At 43.2% G+C, this 18208-nt stretch overlaps 1 protein-coding gene across 2 annotated transcripts; it reads left to right on the top strand.

Annotated features, from left to right (window-relative positions):
* The first annotated feature begins 6519 nt into the window (after window positions 1–6519).
* Window positions 6520–17251, top strand: GABARAPL1 (GABA type A receptor associated protein like 1). Of its 2 annotated transcripts, XM_012175401.4 has the most exons (5): window positions 6520–6860; window positions 11603–11681; window positions 13139–13257; window positions 14673–14734; window positions 16285–17251. In XM_012175401.4, the coding sequence occupies exons 1-5, from the start codon at window positions 6771–6773 to the stop codon at window positions 16286–16288; spliced, it is 354 nt and encodes a 117-aa protein (XP_012030791.1). In that variant the 5' UTR covers window positions 6520–6770; the 3' UTR covers window positions 16289–17251. The 2 variants fall into 2 exon arrangements, with proteins under 2 accessions (XP_012030791.1, XP_060269409.1); XM_060413426.1 differs by having other exon boundaries at window positions 13139–17251.
* The last annotated feature ends 957 nt before the right edge of the window (window positions 17252–18208 follow it).

Below are 18208 nucleotides of genomic sequence, written 5' to 3'. Positions count from 1 at the left end.
TTCTGTGGGAAGATGAGTCTGAGAGAAGATTGACTGGGTTGTGATGATTGCTTTCCTCTGTGGTTTCGAGGCAAATAGAACAGCACAAGAAACCTTGTAGTGTTTTGTTTCTGGTCCAAGTCTAGGTCAGGATTTATAATGTCGAATCTTGTTGAGTTGGCCTTATAGGTCTGGCTGGGAAGACTATAAAAGAGTCTGATTAGTTAACACATTAGGAGTTACATGTATATGAGAGCATGGAATTAAAGCAAAAATGAAATTTATGTAACAAATTTAATAGGCAGGGGAGAAAAACTGCAAAGTCTGGGAACAGCCCAGTTTTGTTTTCTTTTCATCGGCTGAACAGATTGGCTGGAAGGTAATAAAGAAGCCAGGATGGAAAGTCCGCCCTTGAACAGACTGACAGGGAAAACAATTTCAGTGATTTATGGATTGTCCAAGATACATTTGTGGAAGATAATTTACAAGCTGTGTCTGAATAATGTTGGCCAATACCCATCTGTTGGCACCTTCACCTCTGTTAAGCCAGAATTCCACTATTTCCCACCTCAGAATTGCTCAGAACTTTAGAGTTTGGAAAAGGTGTCATGAAGCAGTCATGTCTGAGTTGAAACCTGAAGGATTATAGAATGTAAACATCAAATATGCATGATAAGTCCATTTTCTGTCTATGACCAAAGACGGGAAAGATGGGAATTCGAATCATGGAGAGTGTTAAAAATCCCAAGAGTAACAGAAAAAGAAAGGTTCTGAAAAGATAGGCTGGGATCTTTTGATGGCAATTAAGTATTACATAGTATGAGGCTTCCCCAGTGGTTCAGCCGTAAAGAATTGGCCTGCAATGCAGGAGATGCAGGTTCAATCCCTGGGTTGGGAAGATCCCCTGGAGGAAGAAATGGCAACCCACTCCAGTATTCTTGCGTGGGAAACCCCACAAACAGAGGAACCTAGTGGGCTATAGTCCAAGGGGTCGCAAAGAGTCAGACACAACTGAACGACTAAACAAACAACAAATTACATTTTATAACTGTGTGCAAGCTTGGCCGCTTGCTGCTCAACAGCTAATAAATCGAAGGGCAAGCTTTGATAAAGAAGAAAAGTCAGCAATCTGAGGAGATGGTGAACTTATGTCCAGAGACCAACTCTGATGATCCTGCTCAGTCATGACAATTTTTAAATGGAACAAGGAGAAACAGTCTTAGTTAATCATTAAGGCAGAAGCTCAGATTCTTCATCATCTTTCCACTGCATGCAAACCTGCTGATGTCTCTTCCTCGGAACATTGTCTTGCTCCCGTGGTCCACCTGTGGTTGGGTGTTCTTTTGCCTGTGTGATCCACTTGCGCTTGAAAGATCCACCTGCAAATTTACTAAAGAGGAAGCTAGGGAGAGAGGGTCAGTCATTTGTTAACAACTCAATTCTTCGTTCTTACTCCTCCTCCAAGAAAGCAATCAATAGATTCAGTAAGGTGTTACATATATTTAGTAAAGCAGAAATCAGGAGCTAAATTATTAATGAGCTAAGTTATTAATGTCTAATGGTCTCATCTTTATGATCAAGGTCTAAAGGAAACAGGGATGGACAAACAGAAAGGAGAGGCAAAGGAGATACCATATGAGTTTAAGCAGTTTGGTTTTTATCCTGCATTGTATGAAAAGCTATTGAAAGTTTTTGAAGAGGGGAAAAAAGATCATGTAACCTGTAAGATTACTGTCACTAGAGGATGAATGGCAGAAGTGAGATGTAGAATACAGGGAAACCACTATGGCTATTCAGCTACCACAAAAACAATACTCCAATATCTTTCATAAGAGCTTGGTTACAGACAAAGTTATGAAATAAGCAGACTAAATTTAATGCCTCTTCATTGTGTTTCAGTTTCCAGGTAGAACACAGACTAAATGTTCATGCTACCCTTTGGTTCTTACTGTGAAGTGTAGTTGCTCAGTCGTGTCCGACTCTTTGCGACCCCACAAACTGTAGCCTACCAGGCTTCTCTGTCCATGGGATTTTCCAGGCAATAGTACTGGAGTGGATTGCCATTTCCTTCTCCAGGGGATCTTCCCAACCCAGGGCTCAAACCCGGGTCTCCTGCATTGTAGACAGACGCTTTACCATCTGAGCCACCAGGGAAGTCAATGATATCAGTGTTCTGAGTGCCTGGACCTTTCTTGGTTCCAGTTTATATATCAAACTTGCCTATACAGGATTTGTGTGGTACATCCCTCCTGAACTAGACTTAGGACTTGATTTTCCTTCCAATGTTGATCTGATTACTATGGCGGGTGGAATTAGGTCCTATCTTCTCTCTCTCCCCAAAACGGGTGTAAATTCAAACTCAGTGAACACCAAAGTAGATAAATGCAAATCCAATTCAAAGTGGACAAAAGTTCATGAGGGGTCAAACAATTAGTAAGTAACCATAACCTTCTGAATGCCTACAGGACCCTTTTAATTTTCCAAACAATGTGCTCCTTTTGGTCAGCTTTTGAGACTAAGTTACAGAGAAGTGATATCACTGGCAGGAAACTGAGTTCCTGAGCTGGCTTTGCACTCAATTTCCTCAGACTTTAAACACCAAACCGAAAAACCTTTTGCTGTTAGTTTTTTAGTTTAATTTTTATTCCTTTTACTCCTTCAGATAGATTGCAAAGTCAAATAGCTCTACAAGGCTTGTGAAGAGAAGCACCTTTCTACCACACACATGTAAAATCCCTGCATTTTAGCTGACTTTTAAAATCTACTTTACTTCAAATACTATGCATAAGTTTATATTCCTTTTTTTTTTTTTGAAGTATAGTTGATACACAAAGTTGTGTTAGTTTTAGGTGTACAGCAAAGGCCCATGTAGTCAAAGCAATGATCTTTCCAGTAGTCACGTACAGATTGGGACGTTGGACCATAAAAAATGGCTTCGGGCTGAAGAATTAATGCTTTCGAACCATAGTGTTGGAGAAGACTTTTGAGAGTCCCTTGGACAGCAAGGAGATCAAACCAGTTCATCCTAAAGGAAATCAATTCTGAATATTCATCGGAAAGACTGATTAAGCTGAAGCCCCAGTACTTTGGCCACCTGATGCGAAGAGTCGACTCAATGGAAAAGATCCTGATGCTGGGAAAGATTGAGGGCAGGAGGAGATGGGGGTGACAGAGGATAAGATGGTTGGATGGCATCATCGACTCAGTGGACATGAGTTTGAGCAAACACTGCGAGACAGTGAAGAACAGGGAAGCCTGGGGTGAACAACAAAAATGAAGTATGAAGTTAGTTGTTCAGTTGTATCTGACTCTTTGAGACCCCATGGACTGTAGCCTACCAGGCTCCTCTGTCCATGGAATTCTCCAGGCAAGAGTACTGGAAAGGGTAGTTGTCTAGGTTTGTCATAGCTTTTCTTCCCAGGAGCAAATGTCTTTTAATTTCATGGCTGCAGTCACTGTCTGCAGTGATTTTGGAGACCAAGAAAATAAAACCTGTCACTGTTTCTAGTTTTTCCCCTTCTATTTGCCATGAAGTGATGGGACCAGATGCCATGATCTTTGTTTTTTGAATGTTGAGTTTTAAGCTAGCTTTTCCACTCTCCTCTTTCACCCTCATCAAGAGGCTCCTTGAGGCTTCCTCTTCGCTTTTGGCCAAGTCAAGCAGGGGTATGTAATAAGGATCAATGCAAGGAAGTCTTGAGTTCTTTCTTCTGCAAAGTTTCAAAAGGATGGGCTTGCTGACAAGATTAGGGTGTGTGCAGGGTCTTAGGTAGTCCAGTCTCTTAATCTTAATGAGCCTCTCTGGTCCCTTTAATCTTGTGGTTTTGTGACTGCTCCTCACTTGAAAATCTGCCTTTTGTGCAGGAGACCTGGGTTTGATCCCTGGGTGGGGAAGACATCCTGGAGAAAGGAAGATACAACCTGGAGAAGGGAATGGCTATCCACTTCAGTATTCTTGCCTAAAGATTTCCATGGACAGAGGAGCTTGGCAGGTCACTGTCCATAGTGTCATAAAAAAGTCTGACTTGACAGAGACTCAACAACAATAATAGAGTAACTAAGAAGTAATATATTGGAATAAATAGAAAAAGATTACTTGTCATGACACATGTGTGCACCGGTGCCAAGTTGCTGCAGTCATGTCTGACTCCTTGTGACCCCATGGACTATAACCCACCAGGCTCCTCTGTCCATGGGATTCTCCAAGCAAGAATACTAAAGAGGGTTGCTATGCTCTCCTCCAGGGCATCTTCCTGACCTAGGGTTTGAACCTATGTCACTTATGTCTTCTGCATTGGCAGGTGGGTTCTTTACTACTAGAGCCATCTGGGAAGCCCTGTCACGACCCATGTGAACTAAATTTTGCTGTTTTGTATTGTTAAAGTATGTCTGCTGCTGCTGCTAAGTCGCTTTAGTCGTGTCCGACTCTATGTGACCCCATAGATGGCAGCCCACCAGGCTCCCCCGTCCCTGGGATTCTCCAGGCAAGAACACTGTCTGGTTTCCCACAAAACCACCAACTGACTTTGAAAGTTGTCGTTATTTAGTTGCTCAGTCGTGTCTGACTCTTTGTGACCCATATGGATTGCAGCCTGCAAGACTCCTCTATCCCTGGCATTTTCCAGGCAAGAATACTGGAGTGGGTTGCCATTTTCTTCTCCAGGAGATCCTCCCAACCCAGGGATGGAACCCAGGTCTCCTGCATTGCAGGCAGATTGTTCACAGTCGAGCTACCAGGGAAGCCCTTACAAAATTACCTTCTGTATAATATTTTAAGTGTTCTGCTACAAGTATATGTAGCAAGCTGTAAAGGGTTGACAGAGTGGCTAGTCTGTGAAAAAGTATTTGCATTTAGAAAGGCCTTAAGGCATAAAAGTTAATGAAATTTCATCTCCTGAGTATCTTTGTTATGTAATCTGCTACTGTGAATAGGTATTTTTAAGATAAAAGTTAAAATCATTTTTAAACTAGCTGTGATTGTTTCCAGTAGATTTGATGGGAAAACAATACTCTTCTATGCTCATTTTAAAGTATTCCTTTGAGAGATTTGGCTATATTTGGGTCCAAGCTCAAACAGCTAAAATAACCAATTTGAGAATAAGGACTAAACATTACAAAAATATAATGTGATACAAGAATTCCTGGATTTTCATACATAATAAGGATTGAAAAATGCCACGGAGAAAAATGATTAGCATTAAAAACAAAGGCTAGGGACTTCCCTGGTGGTCCAATGGTGAAGACCACCTTGCAGTGCAGGGGTGCAAATTCAATCCCTCGTTGGGGAGCTTAGATCCCACATGACTTGTGAACAAAAAACAAAACCATAAAAGAGAAGCAGTGTTGTAACAAACTGAATGAAGATTTTTTAAATGGCCCACATTAAAAAAAATCCTAAAAATAAAGAAATGCAGGGCTATGCTATTCATTTTCCTTGTTTCTTTTCATTTTTTTTTTTTTTTAATCAGAGATCCTGAGACCTTGATGAAAGATGACAAGTGACCCAGGCCACTGTTGTCATTTTTCAGAACTTCCTGGACTGGCACAGCAGCCCCTTATTCTGTATCTTCACTCTTTTTTAATATTACAGTTTCTGCTGCTCTTCCCTTACAGGTCCCTATAATCACTTGCTAGTAGTGGTTGGAAAGGCCTTATTCCTCTGTCTTAGCAGCGAAAGTGGAGGGCCAAAGGGAGGCGACACTGTTACCTTCAGTCTTCCACCAGCCCTTCAGGTGGCACTCTGTATTCATGTCTGGAAAGGAGTACTCTCCTCCGGTGAATTTTTGCATCAGGGGAAAAATTGAGGACTACTGAGTTAATCGCCTGAATCGCCTGATGTTTTCTTTTCCGAAGACACCTAACTTCTGAGATCTGTCACTCATTTCCATAGCTCAACCTATGCAAAGTTCTTAGTAGTAACGACTGACGTCACTTCCCTGGACCTTGATCATACCTCTTGCCCTTCACCTGCTACATCTCTTCAGTTCCCTGAGTCATGCTCTGTTTATGTTGCTGCTCTAGGAGCAGATTTGCTGCAAAAACCCAAATATGACACCAACGTGGTGAACGAGAGGTCAAGGGGCGGAGGCAGCCAGCCCAGCATCCGAGGCACCAGTGTAATCAATGAACGGGCAAAGGGCGAAATACAAGCCCGGGGCACCTCTGAATGGGCCAAAGGAGTTCGAGGACCCCCATCCCACCTCTTTCCAGACTCCAGATCCCAACAGGCTGAAAAAAAGCTGGATTTTCACCATCTGTATTTGTTTCGGGGCCCAACCAAGAAATGGCGGAGAGGGTAGAAGACATCTTTAGAACATTATTTTTTGTTGTTGTTTTATAAACACCTCTAATGTCACTGTCACAATAAAATAAAATGTGGAAATTTCTCGTGTTTTAATTGGACTGTATTCGGGGAAACTGTAACTAGAATGAGAAAACACTGAAATGGACTGCGCCTGCCCACCCCCATCCCGCGGTCCAAGGTTCGCGGGGGCGGGGCTTCCTGACGTCACAGGATCAGCCGGCCGTCGTGTTGTTTTTGTGCTCGCGGCTCTCGGGAAAAGCGACCGGGAATTCTTTACCTGGCCCTATCCTGTCTTGGAACCCAGGCCCCGAGTCCCGCCTTTCTGAAAGCTCTGCCGAGCGGCGCTGCGACGTGGGCTGGCCTCTCGGAAGCGAATCTGAGACTCATTGCGAATTGCCCAAAGGGATCATCAAAAGACGGGAGAGACGCCTTCGTCCGCGAGGGAGGCAGGCCCCGTCCGGGGATTTTAGAAATCCTGCGGTTCATCATGAAATTCCAGTATAAGGAGGACCATCCCTTTGAGTATCGGAAAAAGGAAGGAGAAAAGATCCGGAAGAAATATCCGGACCGGGTCCCTGTGAGTGTCCTAGGGGGGAGAGGGGGGATGGGGATGGGGACGGGGGAGTCGTGATGGCTACCCAAAGGCACAGAAGGGTGGCCCCTAAAATTACTCAACCTGCACGCCTTTCACCACGGGGAGAGCCAGTGGAATGGACGTTCGGACTGCGGACCTTTTAAAACTCGTATCCCTAGAGCCGGTCCCCATCTTTTAGAGCTGACCGCAGTTTTAGAACGGATCCTACGATTGAGTGACTCAGCAGTGTTCAGTGGATGTGTTGGCTGGGGTGTACTCAAAATGTAGCATTTTGGCGCGAGAATGATGAGGTCGGGACCACCCATATGCTGCCTTAAGATAGCATGGAAGTGTTCAGGAATGACAGATCCAGGGGATTTGCTCCCATCAATTTCCGCCCTTAGGTGGTTCTCCGTTAATCGGAAGGACTTTGGCCCTTTGTAGCCTTGGGTTTGGGAGGGAAATGTTCGCAAGCCATTGGATCTTTTATTTTATTCTGTGAGGATTAGGAAGGGAAGGGGACGCCACAAGAGAGGCCTGGCCCAGAAAACAAGGTCACGTTCTCTGCGCAGCAACCCGGTTGCCTCATCATTCTTGGCTCCAGGGTGTGTGGGCCGGTGTTTATTCTGAACACATTGTACCTGAACACAGTCAGGAAAGACTGAGACCTTCTTCTCGGGTTTTTGGACTCAGGTTTATGTTCTTAAACCTAGTGCAGGCGGAGAGAAGGAACGGGGAAGAAATACCAAGGTGTCTTTTTGCATCCGGGCGTTTTTCCTGTCACCCTTCCCCCCGCCTCTTGCCTGGTTTTCGCTAATGTGGGCTGCGTAGCTGGATTTGAGGGCAGAAGGCTTTTGAAGTGTGATAGAGGGAACAGCAATCCTTGAGTTTTGGAGATAGGATTAGAGACCCTAAGACTGTGTTGTTTATCTTAGGGCAGGGACTTTAGGATAAATATTACAGGTAATTTACGTGTAAAGGAATTTCAGTTATCTGATGGTGAATTCCTTTCCAGTCTTCATCTAACTTTTCATGTTCTTCCAGCTGCCAGAAGCGACGTGGGCCGTATAAACCTCTTGCAGTACTGTTTCTGTAAACTAAGGGAGACATGAAGGCTGTTACATTAGAGGAATTATGTACAGAGGTGTTTTCAGCTAAAAAGGAGAACTAGCCCTATTACCTACTAAAGGATGCTTCGCAAATTTCTTTCCTGGTCTCTGGATCTTGGATGACTGTTTTAAAAGTTTCCCACCAAGTCTTGGTGACGCCCATCCTAACCCTCTTATAATATTTTCAAGTGACAACTAACTGATTGATAGCTTACCACGTCCCTGGGAATATCTTCAGTGCCCTGTCTGTAGCCATTCACTTAGTCCTCACGCCATTATAATCCCTTTCTACAGATGAAGGATCTGAAGAAATGGAGTAACTTCCTGAAAGTGGCTGATGTGTGCCTGAGCTGGGATTCTGATCCTGGCTGTTGGATCCTCCAGGCCATAGTGTTTCTCAAGGTCCAAGGCAGTTCATGATTTAAGAATGATTTAAGCGTGCCTTATGCTGTCAGGTATTAGAAATAGAGAAGTCAACTGTTGCTGCCATCAACAGTTAAGATGGCAGTATGATGCCAGAAAAACATTCCAGTAAGCAAAATGACGACCGTTTTTTTCAGAACTCCAAGATTAAAGCTCTGTTCCAATAGTTCTGTATAAGCTACAAGCTCAGAATTGTACCTGTTCCAAAATCTAGTTGAAATTCTCCTATATTTCCTCAAAACAGCCCTTCCCATTTCAGTTATTTCCATGCATTCACCCAGACTTTCAGCTAATCCCTGTATTTTTTTCTCATTGTTTGCTGTTAAATATTTTACTTATTTGATAATTTGTAAGCTCTTATGACTCACTCAGATCTCATGATTTCTCCAGTTGGATTTTAACCAGTGGCCAAACTCCTTCCAGCTGCTCAGTGTGTGGCTTTCTTTCTGATGACCAAAAAAATATATATATATATATAATAATAATAAAAGGAGCTTTGCTCTTTGAATCCTGAGATTTGGTGTTAGTTCTGGGCAGAACTCTGCATCTCACTGTGCTGAAGTGTCATGTTGACAGAAAAGAGGGTTAAATGATTTCCAAAGCCCTTTCTCACTGGACTGTTTTGTTATCAAAGCAGTCACGTACCCTGATTCAATTGCACTTGTCTTTGTTGCTCTCTTTTCCTGCTCCCTTCTTGTGGTTTCCATCTCGTGTTAATTGGGGCTGGAGCTGCCAGGTCTCAGTTCATGCGTAGCACAATGCTATGCTCCTTCCTTCCCTTTTAATTTTATTTACCTGCTGCCTCATTGATGGATCTTCACTGGTCTGTTCCTATGCTCTTCCCACTTTCATTTCTTTTTTTTTTTTTTTTTTTGGTACACTTTATTTATTTATTTTTATATTATCTTTTTTTTTTTTTAATTTAAAAATCTTTAATTCTTACATGTGTTCCCAAACATGAACCCCCCCCCCACCTCCCTCCCCACAACATCTCTCTGGGTTATCCCCATGCACCAGCCCCAAGCATGCTGCACCCTGCGTCAGACATAGACTAGCGATTCATATATCAGTACTCCAGGTTTAAGTTTTATTTATTTTTTAATTTTTTCTTCTGGTTTTATAGAAATATAATTGACATATGGCACTGTATACCTATAAAGTGTAGAGCATCATGATTTGACTTACATACCTTATAGAATGATGGTCACAATAAATTTAGTGAATATTCATCATCTCATACAGATACAGAATTAAAGAAATAGAAAAAAAATGTGTGTGATAAGAACTCAGGATTTACTCTCAAAGTATAATTGACCTACAACACTGTTAATTCCTGTTACACAACATAGTGTTTTTTTATGTACATTTCAAGACACCATGATAAGTCTAGTTATGACAATATCACTGTGTTGGTTACTACTCTGTTCCTCATTTTGTGCCTGTGACTTAAGTGTGATAATGTCCTTCTGGTCTTCCTGGTGCAGAATTCTCTTTCTCTGCAAAAATAAGTAGGTTTTTCACTATGTTAACCTATCCCCTTAAATTTAAAAGCTTCAGATTTCTCCAGATCTTTATTTTTAGATCTTTACAGTTTACAAAGCCTTTTCACATAAAAGTTTTATGGATTTATGGATTATTTGAGTTTGTTGGATCCATTCCATATGTCTGTAAAAGATGTGTTTGAAGGTTACTGTGTTCCTTTTTATTGGGCTTCCCTGGTGGCTCAAATGGTAAAGGATTTGCTTGAAATGTGGGAGACCCAGGTTTGATCTCTGGGTTGGGAATATCCCCTGGAGGAGTGCATAGCAACCCACTCCAATATTCTTGCCTGGAGAATCCCATGGACAGAGGAGCCTGGTGGTCTACAGTCCATGGGGTCACAAAGGCTCGGACACAACTGAGCGTCTAAACGTACATACATATTTTACTCCTTGGAGTGCTGAAGTTAAGAGAATTCATGTGACCTGTGCCCAGTGTTTGTTTATACTTTAACTTTTCTGTACTTTCCTTATCTTCTACCTAAAATGGTTATATTTTCTAGACTAAAAATCTAAAACTGATGGTTTTATAATCAATTCAAAGTATTTATAAGTTAAATCAAACTACATATTATATCACTTATATAGTATATAAATACTGAATGTGTTTTTGAAATATTTAAGTACATTATTTAACTTATTGCTTGAAATTTTATTTATAAAATATTTCCTGTTTTATACATCTACATGTATAACTTATGTATCTTTTTTCTTTTTTTAATTATTATTTTTATTGAAGGATAATTGCTTTACAGAATTTTGTTTTCTGTCAAACACAGGTATACGTATATCTCCTCCCTTTTGATCTTTTTTTCCTTTTCATTACAAAAATAAATGACCCTTCTAAACTTGGAAGTATTGTAGAAATATTTAATGTAGACACTGAAAATCTCTTAAAATTCTAACAGATAATCAGTATGGGTTATTATGGGTTATTGTACCGACATTCTATTAATACAAGGACTATTTTAACACTTTTTTCACTTAATAGTGCCTTGAATGCACTTTTCTTTTTACAGTCACTCTCAAAAAAACTTTGATGAAGTACAAAATTTAAACCACATTATCTGTACCTTTACAGATAAATATCATTTATGAGAAAGAATAAACCTAGTAGGTACTGAGGACCACTTGAGAAAATCCAGACAATTTTCTTGGTGCTTCAACTAAATGCCAGAAAGTGTATGTCCTATAACAAAGTACCTGCCTACCAATGCAGGAGCCATAAGAGGCTCTAGTTTCATCCCTGGGTCAGGAAGATCCCCTGGAGGAGGACATGCCAACCCACTCCAGTATTCTTGCCTGGAGACCTAAGGAGAGAGGAGCCTGGTGGCCTATAGTCCATAGGGTTGCAAAGAGTTGGAAACGACTGAAGCGACTTAGCATGCACACACGCACATCTTATAGGTAACTTGTAATTAAAATCAAGGGCCTCTTTACTTTTCGTAGTATCCCTTCCCTATTCTCTTGTTGTTTCAGTAATAAAATTATAACCTTATTAAGAAAGTTTGTTTCCCCGTACATTTTGTAAAGGGTAAGAGAGAATAAGAAATGGAAAAGTTGTATTTCGCCTAGAGAAACTCACTTCAGATAAGGGCACTTGTAGGGTGTAGAAAGAAGGTAACATTGGTTGGATTCTGCAGTTTTCATTCCCACCCTTTGTCTGTCCTCCCAGGTGATTGTGGAGAAGGCTCCCAAGGCCAGGGTGCCTGACCTGGACAAGAGGAAGTACCTCGTGCCCTCTGACCTCACTGGTAATGCTCTGTCCCCCCCCGACCCTTCCTCCCACAGCAAAGCCTTCCCAGTCCTTCCTGTGTGCATGTGATCATGGGCTTGAGGGGAGGTAGAACTGAGGGAAGTGAGTGGGATGCCCCAGAGAGTTGGGTGATTCAGCGATGGTGATGTAATTGTTCTTTCCCATCACCGATTTCCTTAAGCTTTTCCCATTGTTGTAGGGCCTTGTTTGATTTAGAGGCAGCAGAGTGTGAGAGCTTGAAAGAAAAGAGCAGATGCGTATTATATAAGCTGCTTAAAATTCAGGTTTGTTATTGTGATACCAATTTACACCATAAGGAAAACCAGACTAATTTGTTGGGAAGATCACATTATAGAGATTCTCAGCTGAATACCTTGACCTCTTTAAGTTATGGGTTTTTTGTTCATACATCTTGTAGATACTGTTTGGATTTGTAAAAGATACGTTAATTGTTCATGTTGATTTTTAATGGAATAACTTCCCTGGTGGCTCAGAGGTTAAAGCATCTGCCTCCAATGCGGGAGACCTGGGTTCGATCCCTGGGTCAGGAAGATCCCCTGGAGAAGGAAATGGCAACCCACTCCAGTATTCTTGCCTGGAGAATCCCATGGACTGAGGAGCCTGGTGGGCTGCAGTCCACAGGGTCACAAAGAGTCGGACACGACTGAGTGACTTTACTTACTTACTTAACCACTGCATCCAGGAGACACTTGGAAAGATATTGGTAGATGTGTTTGCTCCAGAGTGGTTAGGTTTGAATATCAGCTTTCTAGAAACCATGGGCGGAGGAGCCTGTTACACTGCAGTCCATGGGGTCGCAAAGAGTCGGACACGACTGAAGCGACTTAGCAGCAGCAGCAGAAACCTTTCAGTGTGCTCAGTGAAAAATAAAGCACTGAACGCCACTCACTGCCCCGACATTGGGATGAGGGATTGTACTAAGATTACTGGAGTCCAGCAGATCTCTTCCATCACAAGTTTGTCTTAGGCGGAAATGGACTTGAAAGTATCTGTTTTTTGTTTTTCTTTTTTTTCCCCCCCATATTATGTGGCTTTGGGATCTTAGTTCCCCCTACCAGGGATAGAACCTGGGCCAAGCACCAGAGTCCTAACCACTGGACCCCAAATAATTCCGAGAAGTGTGTTTCAAATCAGATTTAGACCGTGGGAATGTTAGCATTAGGTCTGAAATTGAGTAAAGTGGAGACGGATTGAGGAATTAAACTCCATAGCATATCAAGGAACACACAGGCTTCTTGCCATGTCAGTTTTTGTTTCTGAAGCTGCAGGACAGTGTTTGGCTCTGCTCAGATGATAATGGCAGTCTGGTGCTTTGGGAAACAGGTGCAGTAGAATTGTCTTCTGGATCTTACTACCCTCCTGCTAACCTCTCGTCTTCTTCCGCTTTGTCTTCATTTCCTAACCACCCCACTGCCCCCTACCGCCTCCATCCAGTTGGCCAGTTCTACTTCTTAATCCGAAAGAGAATCCACCTGAGACCTGAGGACGCCTTATTCTTCTTTGTCAACAACACCATACCTCCCACTAGTGCGACCATGGGCCAGCTGTATGAGGTAATTGTCCTGGCAACAAGGCCGTACCGTCTGGCCTTCTCTAGCCTCTGTCCCAGGTGTTATCATCCACACACTCGGAAAGTGGGGCAGGTGGCAGAGGTATCATTTATCAGGATGCTCTCACATGGCCGTGTCAGGCTCTGGGAGATCACGTGTCTCTTGTCCCTCAGCAATTGAGCGGCCCACTGGATTCAGTCCCTTTGAATTATTTTCTCAGTCTTGCCCTGCCGTAGTGTTTTAACATTGGAGTGTCCTTATTGAAACAGCAGGAAGTGCTTTCTGACCACAGATATACCAAATCAAATGAAATTTAAAGACCAGGCCGTCTTTCAGTGGATTCATTTGTCTTCACAAATCAACTCAGTTGGAGGGATAGTAACTTGAATGATTTTATTTGGTTTAATTTTTGGTAAACTGTAAAAATATGATGATAAACCATAGTAGAGGGCTTGATCATGATTTATCACCTTAGACTGTAACTGCATCATTATTCTTCAAAGGGTTTCACACAATACTGCCTTATAGTTGTATCCTATTAGTGAACTTTCCTAATAATTTCTAGTTTTTATTCCACAGCATATATTCTCTGGTTTATATTCATATATATATATATATATATATCCCAATATATATAATTTTATATCCCAATATATATAATTATCCCTTGATTCCCAGGTTGGAAAGATCTGCTGGAGAAGGGATAGGCTACCCACTCCATTATTCTGGCCTAGAGAATTCCATGGACTGTATAGTCCATGGGGTCATAAAGAGTCTGACATGCTGAGTGACTTTCACTTTCAAATTTATATGGTTAATGGGTTTCCCTGGTGGCTCAGCGGTAAAGAACCTGCCTGCCAGTGCAGGAGACACGTGTTTAATCCTTGGGTTACGAAGATCTCCTGGAGGAAGAAATGGCAACCCACCTACTTTCTTGTTGGGAAATCCCATGGACAAGGGAGCCTAGTGGGCTATAGTCCATGGGGTCACAGAAGAGTTGGACTCGACAGTGACTGAGCAGCAGTTAACAACAATATATCATGTTGTGTCATTGCTCTTCTCGCCAGAATGAGCTTCATATCTCTGATGTGTATGATGTTCTCCATGAAGGTTTTTGTGAACTTAGAGTTCAAAGTTGAATCCCAGCCACTTGTGCTGCTTCTTTGATCCCTGTTTTTTTGGCCCTGCCCAGTGGAATGCAGGAGCCAAGTTCGCTGACCAGGGATCAAACTGGTACCCCCTGCATTGAAAGCTCAGAGTCTTCAGCACTGGACCAGCAGGGGAGTCACACTATCCTCTTTTGAACGGGGATGAAGGGTACCTCCTATGCCTACCCTGCAAGGTTGTGTGAGACTCCAGACCCTAGGGATGATGAACTTGATTATGTTTCTAAACCATTCTCTCCCCTCTTTGCCTAGGACAACCATGAGGAAGACTACTTTCTGTATGTGGCCTACAGTGACGAGAGTGTCTACGGGAAGTGAGTGGCGGAAACCGGCCGATGGACTCGGGGCAGGGGGAGGGGCAAGTGTGGGGCTTGGGGAGAGAGATTCAGAGGGAGGGCTCCCCCCGTGAAGGAGACAGAGGTGGAACACCTGGAAACACGACACCACACACACCATCACCATATTTTCACAGGCTCGATTGACATTTTTTGCTGCTTTCTCAGCCCTGGGAGAAAGCACGTCAGGACAGAGCTGTTGAGTTGGCTTTGATAGGGAAAAAAAAAAAAAAATGGGGATACTCCAGTCTCACAACAAACACTGCTGCGAAATCTGATTTCCATGGAAGAATCGGGGGGTGGGCAAGTTGGGGCCAGAGACCATGGACCACAGTAACTTCCTGCTCTCCTTTGCTTTGGGCAGAGATTCTGTTTTTGAAATTTGCACAAGACAGGTGGGGAAAGGGGTTGAGAATGTTGCAGGGCTACTGGCTGGTAGTGGACCATTCCTGGGGACCAAGAGACCCACTGTAATTGAAGTGTTGTGGCCCCTGACCTCTCCTATCTCCTACATCCCTCCCACATCCCAGTGGTCATCTCGCAAGCATCACAGTACCCAGCCCACCACCCTGTGGTGGCTGTAGACCTCAGACCCAGACACTTAGATGGAGCTCCCCTTCTGCTGGAGAGTAGAGGCCAAGGCGTGAGGGATGTCAGGATTGCGAAGATAGTCTCCATAGCATAGAACTGGAACTGAATGAGTTCTGAGCATCTCTGTCTAACCTGCTTTGCTCTTTGGTGCCCGTTTTCCCCACACCTACCTTGGACTTGAATGAGCGTCACGCATTTCAGTAATAGGCTAAAACCACTCGTCCTGACATTTCCCAGACTTCACTCCATGAGTTGACGGAGTTACGTATAGAAGGGGCAGGTATGGGGTAAGATGGCTTGTCTGCACCTCCCGCTTATCCAGAACTCTTGCTCCCGGCCCACCATCCTCCACTTTCTCAATGCACAGAGATGCATGGTGAGGCCAGTGGCACCCCCTCCTTGGGTCTTAATTTCCCACAGCTGCTAGTTAGAAAAATTTGAGAAGGGTGACTTTTCATACTTCTTGGGGATTCCATTTGACTCTGATTATTTTCACGTTAGGGTTATGATCTGGGTGGGAAGCAGGAATTTGCACCCAGATGGGACATTTCAATTCATCTCAAGACACTTCAGTTCATCTCCGTGAATGAAAAGGGTCCTTCCCGTGGGGGAAGTCTGAGGGTCAGCTCTGTCAAGATGCAGGCTCTTGTATAATGAAGTTTCTGCTGTCAGGCCAAGGAAATAAAAGAATTGCATACCTTAAAATGAGTTAGAAATGTTGCCTTTATTTAGTAGGTATTAGAGTAGATGGCGTGTGGACTCCGAGTGGGAAACTGGGAGAAAGTGGCCTTTTGAGGGGTCGCCCAGATGTGGTCAGACGTGTACTCCGCCCCTCACCACCCAGGAGTCACTGTCGAAAGGCCAAAGGCGAAGGGAGCTGGGGGGCGGGGTGCCCAGGTTGTCTGTTGGCAGAATGTGCGTGGTTTTTTCCTCCACAGATAAATGCCTTGTCACTGCTTTACGTGCTCCTCAGAGCTGAAGGTGGAAGACTGCCTACATGAGAAGATAGCGGAGTGGAGGTGGGGGGTGTTTGTTAAAATGCAGATGTCTACGTCTTGTCCCGGGTTTAGCTGACTCAGAATCTCAGCGTAGGCAGCTGCATTAACTGGCTCCTTGTGACTCTGCTGCACGCCGAAGCTGCAGAGGCTCTGCTCTGTTAACCTGGCTTCCCTGTAAGTCCCAAGCCAGCCTGTTCTTGCTATCACGTCCTGGTCTGTAAGAGGCCACTGTCTCCCAAAGCAGCAAAAGGCACCTCAATGGCTTTTGGGCTTGGCACAAGCTTGGTGCCCCTTCCAACCTTAGGTTAGAACCTTCAGTCAGGAACCCATATGTAGGTGGGCAGTTGGGGTACAAGTTAAGAGACAGCAAAAAACAGATGAGTGGAATTTCCTTTCTGAAAGAAATCAGGTGGTTCTGCTTTATTCCACTTTTTTCCCAACGCAAAATTATTTTTTTTCCCTAGAAATCCTGATGCACTTAAGAAAGTTTGTAGGACTATATTGTGAAATCAGGTTAAAAATGCGAAAGAACAACAAATGGTTAAAACTGAATAGTGGTGACTAGGCAGACAAGTGCACTGCCATGCTCAGACTCCGGGGGGCGCTCTGCCCTGGTGGTGTGTATGGGCATTCTCCAGAGCTGGGTAGGGCCCAGGTCTCTGCCTTGTTGCATTCACCCTTTGAACATAATATTGTCAGTTATTCCAAGCTGCTGTGAAAATGTTCCATATATTAACCACATAATTCTTTATGGTGACTCTGTCGGTAACCACCCAATATAATAGGTATGGTGTGATTTGAGGTCTTGTGTGTGAGTTGGGGGTGCTCTTGCCCATGAATACAGCCTCAAGTCAGCTGTAATAACACACCAGTCATTTCCAGAAAAATAAACTAGTTGATAAACTGATTGTGTCCAGTTTTTAACTCAATACAAAACTTGTATTCAACTATTTCTAGCTGTGTTTTCTTTTGGATATGTTTTTACTCTTATTTGAATAAGCTCCAAGCATTCATCCTCATTTTGTTTTTACTGCATGAAACCACCAATTATTTTGAGAAACTGGTCTATTTTGTCCTTGAGTGGCTGAGTCCGGCTGGTCACTCTACTGCAGCCCCAAGTAACTGTTTCCTTCCTGGCCCTGCCTCCTGTCCAGGTCCTCACTGGCCCCTTTGTTTAGCTGGATATTACAGAGCTAGGCCTGCAATCTGGTCAACTCCAGCCTGTGGCATGCTCTCCCGTGGGTAATCAGGGCTACAGAGCTTGTTTTTCTTGTTTTTCTTTTAACCTTCCCCATCCCCCAAACAGAAAACAGTCCTTGTTCCCGAAGCTGTAAGATGTTCTCAGCCTGTGATCTCAGTCTATTTACCATATATTTTCTTTTTACTTTTATTCCTGTGGTTAAGGACACTTTAATAGTTTGTAAATACAGGCAAACAGATTGTTTTCATTGTGAAGTAACAGGAAGCGATCACTCCAGAAGGAGTCAAATGACATTTCCATGTGCCACCGTGCAGGCCTGCACATATTTCAACAGTGACTAAGAGACAACCCTTGTCATTCTTCATGTATATTTTGCAGTGCGGACCATCAGTTCTGACAGTTCTGTTTTCAACACAGCAGTATATTTAACATCCTCAAGACTTCCATTTAGATGTGTTTAGCGCCTGAAACTTAAAAAGTGATCCTGAGCTCTTGGGTTGGAGGTATGAAACACAACTGTTTGTACTCATCTCTTGGGGCCTATGTTGCCTTACATCACTCAGTCAAAGCTTGGTTTTGCATTGTTTGCCATTCAAAGAAAAAGGAAAACTGTGTTTTAGGTGCTCTAATTCCCTTCCCTACCTCCTTCAAGTCTTGGCTCAG

The sequence above is a fragment of the Ovis aries genome, chromosome 3 (assembly GCF_016772045.2).
Source record: "Ovis aries strain OAR_USU_Benz2616 breed Rambouillet chromosome 3, ARS-UI_Ramb_v3.0, whole genome shotgun sequence".
NCBI classification, from domain to species: Eukaryota; Metazoa; Chordata; class Mammalia; order Artiodactyla; family Bovidae; genus Ovis; species Ovis aries.
This window is presented reverse-complemented; position numbering and strand designations above follow the sequence as displayed.